The sequence below is a fragment of the Sturnus vulgaris genome, chromosome 4 (genome assembly GCF_052056855.1).
Source record: "Sturnus vulgaris isolate bStuVul1 chromosome 4, bStuVul1.hap1, whole genome shotgun sequence".
NCBI classification, from domain to species: domain Eukaryota; kingdom Metazoa; phylum Chordata; class Aves; order Passeriformes; family Sturnidae; genus Sturnus; species Sturnus vulgaris.
In genome coordinates this window covers 5,533,390-5,546,653 of record NC_142246.1, presented here as the reverse complement: position 1 = coordinate 5,546,653, position 13,264 = coordinate 5,533,390, and the positions used below count along the sequence as shown (strand labels likewise).

The following is a 13,264-nucleotide window of genomic DNA, read 5'->3' as shown; positions in this document are numbered from 1 at the left end:
GATTCAAAATACTTCAGCCTTTGGTTGTTTGACTACTTCAGTAGCATCTATTTAAGTCTGTAATTCTACTCTATCTCTCTCACACCATCAAAACTCCATACAAAAGCCACACACACACACTTTGCAATTCCCTTTATCAGGTTCCCTTTTATTAATTTATTGAGCAAGGAGCCTGGAGGAAATATGTTACCTGTTACTCTGTGGAATACTGGACACATCACTTGATCTCCGTGTGTCTTGGTGCCCTTTACCCATATAATAGCAGCAAAAATTCCTCTAATGACACAACACTAAATGAATGCTTCAAAGTGCTTTAATACAGTGAATGGAAAGGGTCCCACAAAGGCAAAATACTGCACAAGGGCAGTTGCAGAGGCCAAGCCCCATGGCTATATTCCATAGCTGGTAAAACACCCTTCCTTACCACACCAGAACCAGTAAGATCTGCGATGTGCACACCAGGAAACCTTCCCCGTTGGGACCAGGAGCATTTCCAGCACATCTGTGCTTGGGCAGGAGAATCTGGGTCATGGCTGCCAGAGCAGCAGGCAGAGCTGTCCCCTGCAGCGTGATCACACGGTCACATTTCACATCAAGGGCACGGCAAATGTCACACCTGCGCCGGGTGCTCCTCTGTCACTTACTGTCACCAAGGGGTTCTGCCCCCTCAGCAGAGCCAAAGGCTGCAGCAGGGATGCACATGAACTGGGCTGGCAGCCACAGACACCGTGTGCTCTTCACACAAAGGGCAGCAGCCATGCAAGCCTGCAGCCTTTGTTTTGGAGGGATGACACCACTTTTCATACAGGTAAAGTTTATCAGTAAGCTCTGCAAGTAGGGCAGGTGGTCTGCCTTTCCACTTCCCAGCTCCAGAAGAGTCTACTGCAAGCCCATCCCACAGCCTTGGCCGGGAGCTCAAGCTGCACTTTGGGTCCTTTGCTGTATTTTCAGACAATTTTACACTGCTAGTGTGAGGCCTGTAGACAGCAACAAATACCTGAGTCCTTCATGCCTCCTGCCACACCAAGTAAATAAAGCAGGTTGTGAAGGGCCTTCACATACATGATGCATGTCAACTAAAATGCAAATGCAGATATATTGATAACCAATACATTATATATCTATCAAGTGGTATACATCAACTGAAACACTAATGCTGACGTACCAAGAACCAACAGCTTGAAGCTGTGCTCTGCTTTTATGAGAGCAGTCCTTGCCTGCTTGAGTGGATCCTGTCTCTACCTCTCATAACGACAAGTTATCAGTTTCTACCTTCAGATAATATGCATTATATGACTTTTCAGGTTTTGTTTCATTCATAAATTTCTTCAGGCTTCCTATACACATGAAAAGCAGGAGGAGGAAGGATCTGCTAAGCTTCTCTAAAATGGAAATTCTTTACAGATATAAAAATGAAATCAATGTCTGACTCATGCACTGTGGATTGACACCAGATGAGGATGAGGGTGGCCAATCTCACAGCCTTGCTAAAAAAGCATCACAATAATCAAGAAAGAGAAAGCTAACCGTGAAAGGGAAGGAAATTTCACACATCAGGTTAAAGAATTCTTTGGTTCCTCTTTGATTTTGTTCAGAATCCAACTACTTCCAGGGACAGCCAGAAGAAAGGATGCCTCTGACAGATCCCCAAATCCCTGTTACTTCCACATAGGGATGGGAATTCCCAGTGAACATATCTAAGGCTGCCATTCTGTTTCACATCAAAACATAAGAGATCAGAGAGGCCATTAATGATGTTTTGACTTAAAAGAAAACGAATGCAGGCAAAAAAAACATAATTAAGTTTGTGGATTTTCACCATGAAGAACATATTTACTCATGTTCTATTAATTTGCAATGCACTTCTAAGCTTCTCACAGGAGGAATTCAAATGCCTAAGTCATCACACAGCATCATATCATCTACTGATAACCTGTCTAACCCAGCCTTGTTTCTACTGACATTTCCTTCCTCTGCCACGTGTTCCAGATTGAAAGTCTTTCAACAGGCAGTGTGATGTGTCTAACTTTCAGAATGGGAGCCAAAATCCTTTATTTCTGTCCTGTGTGACCCCAAGCACATAAACCAAGTTTGGTGTTTCTGAGAAAGGACAGGATTCCCATGCCAATACAATAGGCTGCATTTATATACACCACTTTTAACTTCAAAGTGCCTGTAGACAACAGCCAAAAGTAGCTATCCAGGGCTGTGCACTGCAGCTGAACTGGTCTGCAGCAACAAAGACAGATCCCAAGTCTTTCTCCTAGAGAGGCCTCTACCATTTGAGGCAAGTTGAATCTCCTTTGAAATGAATAGCAATAACCTGTAGTTGGTAAGACAGACCAATGGTCCCTTCTGGTCTGCCTCAGGGAAGATAAATTCACAACAGTTCATTACACTTCACAGATGAGGAAACTGAGATAGAGGTGTTCCAGGATGTCCTTTGAGATGTACTCAGAGATGAAGAATAAAAAAAAAGCTATAATTAACCCACAAACAATGATGTTGTCCCATTCCTGTTATTGTGAGAGACACAGGAAAAAGTCACTCCAAGATGCAACAATTGCAATTCCAGTGATCACAGGCATCCCTTGGTGGAAAAGTCATCTGTAATCCACTGCCATGAGAAAATAAATATCCCAATTTTGTTCTCACTGAGATGAGTGAAAAAACTACCTGGGAGTAGTACCACAGGAAAATGAGAATTGGCTCTTAGAGGAAAAATACATCCAGGGATATGATTATCTTTTTGTTTCACATTTGTACAGTACCTAGGGCAGATCCTGAACACAGTATCTTTGACTAACACACAGCTATCACAGAGATGCTGCTCTGAAGGTATAATTGAAGGTATAATTTCTCTTCTGAGGGTTCCCAGCACACAGCTCTGTGGGCAGAACAGAACCAGCCAGCACTCTGGACACAAAGCCCAAACACTAAAGGTGAAATGAGGTAAGAGAAGGTTTGCAGTAAGCTGCTCGACTTCCTGCTGAAACAGGTGAGAAGTGCTCACAGGTTCTTCTCCTTTGGCAATGTTTTAGAAATAGAAACTGCCATGACAGAACCAGTAACGACAAATCAGAGACAGTGGAAGCAGCAAAGCATCGAAGAAAGCAAAGGCTTGCTTTTTTTTTAAAGCCCTTTCCGTTAGCTGAGTCATATCAGACATAACCCCTGTGGAGATCAGCAGAAGTCATAAGAGCACATATCAACATTCACAGTGTGACTAAACCACACCACAATCACTTTCTTCATAATCCTTATCAGTTAATAAGATTTAATGAAAAAACAACTACATAGACACAAGCAGAGGGGGAAAAAAGCTCAACCAGGTGGCCGTTCTAATTAAAGCACAGCTATCCGTACTGATAGATCAACTAATGATTCATAATGAGATAGGGAAACCGGATTAGATAGATTAAATCTTTGCCATGATCCTAATCTGAAGACCACTGCACATCAAGGAGTCAGGGATCCAACTCACAGTTACTCTGAATGGGTGCAGATCTCTGTGCTGAGGTGTATCCTGGCTGTCTGGCCTGTGCTGGGATGCACAGACCTTTTGGATGCAGGAGCAACTTGCTCATCACCTGACATGAAACCACCTGCCCATCTTTGTCTTCATCTAATGTAGCAACAAGCTCTCTTATAAACATCCTTTTCATCTGGCAGTAGGAGTGATGAAGGGAAATGTCCTTAAAATAAAAAGAAAATGCTCTGAGAGCTGAAAAGATCAAAATGTAAGGGAACCTTTCCACAGAGAGATCTGCATGGTGTGCTGTGTCAGTCTGGAGGGCTTTCCCATGTCAGATACCCTGAGATTTCCAGGATGTAAGATTATTTATACTCTCACTCTCTTTTTTTTGTTTTTTTTTGTTTTTTTTTCCCAATGCTACCTCTAGAAAACGGTGTTTTAATAAATACTCTAAAAAGTCCAAATTTCTTACTGGGATCATAACAAACCAGCACTTTCTGGTGCAAAACATTCTTAAAGGATGGATGTACACTCAGCAGTGGAAAGAAAGTGGTGACCAAGCTTGCCTTGCCCTAGGTTTCCTTGCAAAATTCTTACTTATTACTATGACTACTAAATAATTAATATTTACACTGCATATTCATTATTTGCTACTGAAAATGCAGCATAACAAATAACTGGTACTGCCCTCTGCACAGCTGATTCCATGCTGTGACATGTTATTCAGATAACACTGAAGAGAACAGGAAGGTCTGTGTGCTCAGCTAATTACCTGACTGGTCAACTGCTCCAGGTCCTGCCCCTATCAGATTTTTACCCAGTCCATGAGTTTTAGATGAAATCATTTGTGTAGATGTGCATGTGCTCAGACAAGTAAGTTAAACTACCATCTCTGTGTAGATATTCTTTGTTCTTGAGGATTACCTGGGTTACGTGATAATGTGGGTTTATTCAAAGTGGAAACTAGTCTAGTAGAGATGAAAGAAAAGCTGCCTTAGACAATACATGCTACATCTCACATTGCTGGCAGAGATATCTGCACAGTTATACTGTTCAAATTAAATCTTTAAAATATTTAACACTCTTTCCCAAAATGAAGTGCAAGCCAAATAATGGCTAGCAGCAGCTGAATCCAGATGACAGACCTCCAAGGGCTAAATTCAACTCTAGAGCCCCCTAAAATCTTCCTATCTGACACTTAATGTCTTACTGATACAGAGACATAACTAAGATGAAGGTGGGTTTTCCTTTGGATGTTTCATCTCATATAGCAAAAGAGACCTTGAAAATGCTTTTCTGGAAACATGCTGATGGTGCAACATCATGGCACGTTTCTTTCAGACAAAGAAAGTGACAGGCCTTCACAGACGCTCTAAAATAACTTACGAGCACAACAGATGTCCTCCTGAATCTGCAGGAGATGCATCTGTATGTACATGACAGAGAAAACTGGCAAATTATTTATCTGATGCCATACATTAATCTTCCCCAGTCACATTTCCAGAAGGGAGATCAGCCATCCTGCTGCCCCACCTTAAGCCTGTAATCCCCCTCCTCCAGGAATTTTCCAAACGGCGTCAAAAACGCCTTTTTCTCACTAAACCTCTTATCAGATGGGGCAGATAAACGTATACGTCGAACTTGCTCCGTTTTCCTCTGTTGCCTGGGAAGAATTTCCAGGGAATTTTTACATATATTCCCACCTAGAGCAGTTTCAGCCATGGAAAAGCTGCAGGACAAGTGCAAAGAGCCGCACGCTTCTTCTCCCGGGCTGACAGGTTAAAGGGAGAGCGAGATCGTCTTTTGAGAGGGTGGGCGGCAAGTTGCAAAAGAGGAAAGGAATATTTGACATTTCTTTTGCAAAACAGACAGAAGAAAGCGGTGGCGGCGGCTGCGAGACCCCGCGGCCGCCTCTCCCACGCCCCCTCGCGAACCCCCGGCCGCGCCGAGCCCGGTAACAAAGCGCCTCTGCCCAAACCCACGTCCATTTCCCCACCCGTGGATGCTCCGCGGTCCCTCCGGACCCCGAGCCCGTCCATGGCCGAGCGCCGGGCGATGTCGCTCGCTCTATTTCTCCCCTGTCACCTTGCGCTGTACGGCGCGGCAGCGCTTTGCCCTCCAGCCCCATGCTGGAAAATCCCATCTGACCCACCTACCTCCTGCCTCACCCGCCGGGCAGCCGAGCGCCCCGGCCCCGACAACAACCTGCTAAATTTAGCCCAGTATCCACAGCAGGAGCGAGCGGCGCGGACACCGCACACACACACACACACACACACGCGGGCATGCCGCACACGCTGCAGGTGCCGAGCGGCAGCTACTCACACCACTAGCCTGGAGATGATCCATGAGACCATGGCGCTGCCGTGTGCCGCAGGGCTGGCTCTCCCGGCGGGGAGGGCTCGCCCGGTGTCCTCGCCCGCTGCCGGCCGCCGCCCGAGTGCGCGGGGCGGGCGGCTCGGCCATCCGGCCCCGCAGCCTCAGCGCAGCCTCACTGGCGGCACCGCCCGCAGCCAACGCGCAGCCGGGCCCAGCCGCCCACACTGGGCAGGGCCCGCAGCCGCCCCCCGCGGGAGGAGGAGCAGCCCCCCACGCTCCCCGCTGCCGCCGGAGTGCCCAGAGGGAGCTCTGGGGTGCGGAAGGGGTCCCCGCCCCACCCGCGGCACCGGGCGCTTCTGGAGCACCGCAGCCGAGCACGAAGGAAACCCTACGGACTGTTCGCATCAAAGGAAAGGCAAAGCTACGGCTCGGGGTCGAGGGGTGTTTTCGATCCATAAAAAGAGAAGGATTTTCGTCGTTTCCCCACACCCTCCAAAGTGTCCAGGCAGAACGGACAAGGGTGTTGGCCACAAGATCCAGGTAAATTCCCATAATCATCAGTGATGACAAGCAGCAATCTCTCCTTGACACCAGTTTTCATTAGGGGGTCTCACGCCTGTCAAGTCCAATTTCCATGAGGAACAGCTGCCCACACACAAAACAACATATGTTGGCTTGACATGAAGGTTGTTCTCTTTAAGTTTCCTTTGGGTTCTTTTCCTTTCTTTCACTGACATATGCCAAATGTGGTTAGATTGCCTGAAATCATCTCCCTTGCTTTGGTTTTTCCCTTCTACTGAAAGCACACGTGCCCATGGCAATTCATGATGAGGTTTTGTCTTGCAGGAATCCTGAGATCTCAAGCTTGCCACCAGAGCAGCCCCAAGCTTTACTTAGAAGTTGGTCTGTGGAGCAGCTTGCCTGTTTCTGGCATTAGGTCCAGGGCTCCGGGCACCTCTGGCCCTGGGTGCACTGCAGGATCCTCACCTCCGTGCTACACACATTGTTCTTTCTGAAGACTGGGCATCCGCAGCAAAGTGTTCTGGTCATTCCGAGACCGCATAGCTGAAAGATGCTGAAAGTCTCTCATGAATTCTGAGTAACCTGGGAAGAGCTCTTGCCAGGAGAGACTGAACGTTTCAAACCAGATGCAGCAGTTCTAGGAACTGATCACAGACTTCTCTAGTCCCAGGTTACCACAGACATCCTCACAGCCCTGTCCACAGTATCCAGCCCTTATCACAGAATGGTTTGGTTGAAAGGGAACTTAAAATTAATCTCGTTCCAGCTCCCTGCCATGGGCAGGAACACCTTCCACTAGACCAGGTTGCTCAGAGCCCATCCTTACACCTCACCTTTCTTCTGCTGAGCTCAAAACTCCTGCAGAAGGATCACCTTTTCTTATGCTGGCTTTCTGGACCTAGTCCCCAGAAAACCAGTACATCTAGGGACAGACAGGCCAACAACCCACAGCCTTCATGTTAAGCTGCCGGCACAGATAGACCATAATGAAAGTTCAGCACCCCTAGAAGTTGAATTTCGGGGAAGAGGCGCACGGCTGCGCTGCTCCGCTGGCCGCAGTGGGTCTGTTCCTCCAGCAGGGGGAACTTCCAGCCCGCGCTCTGACCTGTAACCCGCCGCTGAGCTACGGCAGCGCTTCTGCTCCCAGCGCCGGAATTTTGGGTTACAGATGGACTGGGAGCCACAGCTGCAGGTATGGGGCCACCACACACTCTTTCCTCAGGGACTGTAAGGGTCGAGAGTAGCAGCATCGCTCCAGCCAGCACTGACTGCTGTACAGGCACCACAAAGGCAGGAACGGGTGGTGCGCTGCAGCAAGCACGTGTAAATTAACCATCTTCTCCAGGCATGCTTGCTCTAAGCGAGAACTGCCTTCTCTCCAAAAGAAGCCATTAGGTCATCCAGCCCAGATTCTTAAAGCAGTGAATCATCCTGTGGCTGTCTTGCTTGTATATCGTAGCCAAATAAGTACTTGGAAAGCTGTTATCCGAGATTTTCCCTGTGTCAGGATTATTTAGTGTGAGCTTTTAGACTGCATGTTGGCAGGCAATTCACAACATTGTTACAGTTAATGATGGGATATTGTCAAGTACAAGTACAAGGCACAGATCTTTCTGCAAGAATATTTGTGTTATCACCACAGTACACAAAAGTTGCCACTTAGTACTTGCTGCATATTTCAAGCATAGTACTTGCTGCATATTTTCTGGACCAATAAGAGAAGATATTGGATCATAAAGACAGATAATACAGAGGACAACACCCAAAGCTGCAGCAAAACGTTTCAGTGCTCAAATCATAACTCAGCCTCATGTTCTCTCGATTCGCTCCAACGTTGAGCTAAGAGTCACCTCAGAGACTGACCCAGTGAGGTGAGTGTTTGGGGGATCGCTCCTCCTAATGCGTACATCCAGCACTTTTACACAGCACAATTTATGGTTACATTTCATGCATATTCATTACATTCCTTGGGATCGGAGTGGTTATACTTCTCAGAAATCATTAACATCATTATCATATGCGACACGCAAGCGCAGTGTACTCTGGTGGTCGCACTGAGGAAGGCTCCGAGTCTTCCTCGGGGGTCGTTCCGATAAAGGCCGGCAGTCTTCCTCACTCTGCCCTTTTCACCTTTCTTTCTGAAGCCCGCGCAGTCCTTCACTGGCTGGTTCAGCGTTTTCTGCCGACAATAGGTTTTGTTTCTCTTATCTTGCCAAGGTGCATTCTGTTTCTCTTATCTTGACAAAGCTAAGGCGCATCCTGATTCTTATTCTTCTGATTAATATCTGTTGGCTCTTAATAGCTAACGCATGCTTACATGAGTTAACTACTCATCAACTCCTTTCACTCATGCCTCCTTCCAGCCTCTCCTAGCCTACCACGTTCACTGCAGTTCCTGCCAGTTGCATTGCTGCTGACCCCACTGCTCTTTTCTGGACAGCAAACCTCAAAAAGGTTAGAGGATTTTTTTTTCTGGCTGGCAGCAATCTCTGACAGGGGTAAGCAGGACATGGACCCTTCTTGTGCTGCTGCTGTGTACACAACTGGCACAATCCCCACCTGATGACTGATCTTAATCCTCAAATGTACACAGATAGTTAACAAGGCAGTCTGGTGATGGCAAACCTAAAGAGCCTGATTTTGAATGCAGGGAGCTTTGCTGAAACAGCTGTTTGGTAAACAGAAGAAGGAGAGAAATTGAGCTCCACGGAGTCAGTAGTGAAAGGGTGACAATGCCCCCTACCTACTCCTCATGCACTGTGTCTTAGGACAAGTCACACAGTCCTGTGCCTATGAGCTCTGCATGTGACATCCCAAGCAGCCTGGAAAGAGGTTTTGCTTGAAGAAAGCCTTCCCTTCGCTGATAAACCACCTCATCCAGTCTATAAAAACCCAAACCAAACCAACAAAAAGACTCCCAAAAAACAGAGAGACAAAAGAAGAGTTAAAGTATAGGAACAGATATGAATTAATTTATAGAGCCAGCTCAGCAGAAATGCCATCCAATGCTTGTGGAACATCTTGGAACTGCTTTAGCAGTAAGAGGTTTGGCAGTGAAAAATCCTACACAGATTGCGCCATTAGATGGTCTGATTTCTGTTCCCCAAATTATAAAATAAATCAGCTTTGTTACTGAAGGCAGAGCCACCACCCTTGCTCTAAATACTACATAGTCTTCTCCTAGCAACTCTTTTTCCCAATAAGTTCACAGCCATGGAAAAGTCAGATCCCCCAAGAGCTCTACTATAATGAGACTCATTCCTCTCTGCACCAGGGAAAGGGGATCTCTGCCTCACAGCTGAACAACAACTGCCAAGCCAGGGCTTCTTAGAACAAAAGCGTCACTGACATACATGCACAGGGCACTCTGTTACCAAATCCAGAAAAGGTCAGGAAGTAGCAAGTGCAGACAACTCTTATGTCCTCCAATGAATCAAACCTACAACAGAGGCATTTAAGAACAGCTGAAGAGCAGACAACCCAGCCAAGAAATGTACTCAGGAACAGAGAAAAATATCAGACAGAAAAACTGTGATAGTTGGATAGCTGGAAGTTTATGTGACAAAACCAAAAATTAATATAAAAATAAATATACTACACATAAACATAGTGCACACATGTATCATGCAGTGTTCTTACAGCACCTAAAAAGTATCAGGAGAAGAAAGTTGATCAGGAATATTCTGCATCCCATAAAGGAATGCGCACACACACACACCACACACACACATATATATATAGATAAATATACTCAGCCTCTTGAAAGAGAAGTGTTTGGTGTTCCACCCACTGGAATAGAATGGGTGATTCCCGACAGTTATCTCCTGACTTCTGCTTGAGAAAACAAATAAATGAAAACCTAATGGGGTAACATGAACAATTAGAGCAAAAATCCAAGAAGAATGCAGCTCCTGAACACAGTAATGAAAAATGCCCATTTCTGAAATGACAGCTTTACTAACTAATACAGAGTAGACAGGAAAAGGTTAATCCTACCTATGGGGAGAATTGTTAAAGCATGGGGAGACATTCAGCATTACCTGGCTGCTATTTCAATCTTTATTATTGAATTAACTGCTTCAGAGCTTTGGCCATTAGCAAAGAGAGATTAAGAAATGCCTATTTTGTCTCAAAAGTGGTGTGGTCTGGCATTTGCGCTGGGAATTGTGATTTCTGGGAAACACTCTTAATTTCAATGACTCATACCAGAGCTTTGGGAAAACATAGAGACCAGCATGCCTGAATATATCATTTGGCTTTAGGTAACCACAATGGGAGGGCCTAGTCCCAGTTATCCAAAGACAAAACTCTGCAGCCCAGAGCTCAGTCACTGATACTCAGTATCTCAGATATTAAGCTCACTCATTTAACGGCCATGGCAAGCTTCTGTGGATGATGCACACTCAGTCAAGACTAGGGAAGGTTTCTCTTTAAATTTGCTCATGTGTGTCCTGGCTCCTTATAATCAGCTACCTCCAGGAAGGAGATACTGAGATGTACAGAGCTTTGTTTTGATCCTTACATTCAGTCCTTACATTCTTGATCTGGAAGGATGGATTGTTCTGAATTTTATTACTGTGTAGTGTTTAACAATGGCAACAGTAGTGAATATACTGAAGGATGACTTGACCATGTTCTTGACCTGAAAGCAGACATAGAGAGAAAGGAGGCAGGCAATTAAGTGCCAGTGTGAACATGATGTTTGCTCAAGAGAGATATTGAGAGAAATACAGTCAGTGCACGGCCTTGAGGTTTCACAGAGGCGCCATGCCATGCAAACGGGAATGTAAACGATAACAAGAAGCTGTAAATAATGAAAGGGGCCCCTCTGATGAGCAGAAGAGAGGTTTCCTTCAAGGAAACAGAAAAGGAATGTGCAGGAGGCTACCCATAGCCCTAAAATATGTCAGGAGAATGCTGCAGGCTGGTCTTGGCAGTTTCTAGAGAATGTTTTCACAGACTGATGTAACAGAAGAATTGAAGGCAATAAAAGAGGAAAGCAAAGAGGGCTTCTTTACCACCTCTTGCTGAATTACCTTTAACCAACTAATTTGGTATCACGGGCACTGCTCTGTTTAGCAGTATCCTGCACAGAGATGAAATCACCCAAGCAATGACTAGGCTAACATGGCAGTGTAAAAACATATTTTAATAACTGCATAAATACTATTTAATGGTAAGTTTTAATAAAAAGCTGCTATTGACCTTCTGGATCAGTTTAAATCCCAGCACAAACCAGGATATGGTTTGAATTCCATGTAGAGCCTCGAGGGAGGCAGATGGAAATGAGCTGCCCTGGCACAGCTGGCAAAGATGCCTTCCCATAGGAGCTGTTCAGAGTTACATGCAGGTGAGCAGCAACCTCGCTGTGAGTGCACTCATTTCTCCAGGGGTTTTCTCAGACTTCTGTTCTGCCAGGATTTTCCTCTTCCTCCTGTACACCACAATACACCTGCATCTCCCATGTGTGTCCTGTTCTGTTCCTCTCAAGGCATATAAACCACCCATTACCTTACAACTGCTTTGCCCTCAGTTACAAATGCAAAGAGAAATGCTGAGTGTCAAAGCACAGAACACGTTAAAGACACCAACTCTCATACACTGTATATTCATGAACATGAAATTCCAGCACACTAAGCTACTTCCCGTTTTATTCCATTCTGGAAAAAGTAAAAAGGATGATAGGGAAAAGAGGCCTCTTTTTATGGACAAGTTATATAACTAAATTTTTTCTCTGCAGTCAGGATATATAAAAAACTTGCAGCATCATCCTGCTTCTCTCCCTCTCATTATGTGGCAGTAGGAACAAGAATTAATCGTCTTCCTAGGGACAAAAAAGGCTATGTTCCAAAACTGAAAGAGAAAAAAAACCCCCAAGATCCAAACCAAACAATTAGAGGCTTCAGAAAAAAAAAAAGAAGACAAAAGAAAACTACTTCCATTGTGATAAGAGTTTTCAAGTTACCTTCTACAGGCTATTTATAGAGGCCTCCCATCCCTATAAACTTTACTCCCTTCTAAAGTCTTACAATATCTCACTTTAATGCCGCTATTAACGAGACCAGATAATGGTTCCTTGGCTTAGTACCTGCTTACAGCTCACAGAGGTCAAAGTGAGTGCTGTGGGCATCACATATAGAGAGCTCCCAACACTTCATATGGCTACTGAAAGTATTCTAACACATTTTTGAACTATGCATGCCTGACTGAGGAAAGCAGTAGTAGTTTTTCCCCAGAAATAGTGATTCACTACATCTGCTTAGCACAAGATTTGAAAAGGCTACATCTGAAAATGGAAATTTGGACTCCTAGCAGTCTATACTTCAATATCACAATGTACTCTATGAAGAGAAAAAAAAGATAGCAGAAAACTGCTTTAAAAAATCAGCATCATCATCATTTTAAAATAGCATTTGTGCTCAACCCCCATTTTCCATATCAGTCTCCAGCCAGAAAACGGCAAGTTCCAACTTCTCAAGCTGTTAAACAAAGCATTTGCAAATATATGTTCTCCCTCCATACTCCAGTAAGAGACTCATCATTGCAATGCATGCAGGTGATGCAGTATTTTCTGTGCTCCCTTCTCTCCCAGACACCAGCCCAGCCATCCTCTGTTGAAAATACTTTCCAGATCTCTAAGAGCCCAGAGATTCTCCAAGTGCCACTGAAATAAAATGGACAAAATACAGCCAGTGAACAGTACTGCCAACAGCAGTGAAGGTGTATATCCCAAGGGAAGTGTGCCAGCACATCATACAGTCCTCCTGAACTACCCTGACACCAGGCAGGGTGCTGCTGATAAAGGTGTTGCTGTAGCAACACAGAACTTACTCTGAGGCAGCTACACAGGAATGCCCTCAGGAGCCCTGGGGATGATTTTCAGCTCATGCCAAGCTCCATGCTGCTGAGGCTACACCTGACTTTGTACAACTGAGTTACAAGTAGCCC

At 45.3% G+C, this 13,264-nt stretch overlaps 1 protein-coding gene across 1 annotated transcript in view; it reads right to left on the bottom strand.

Annotated features, from left to right (window-relative positions):
* Positions 1 to 5,974, bottom strand: part of REEP1 (receptor accessory protein 1) — a 67,013-nt gene extending 61,039 nt beyond the window's left edge. Inside the window, exon 1 of the mRNA XM_088162989.1 lies at positions 5,772 to 5,974. Within this exon, the coding sequence (XP_088019115.1) occupies positions 5,772 to 5,941 (170 nt within the window). The 5' untranslated portion in view covers positions 5,942 to 5,974. The remainder of the gene's footprint in view (positions 1 to 5,771) is intronic.
* Between the last annotated feature and the right edge of the window lie 7,290 nt (positions 5,975 to 13,264).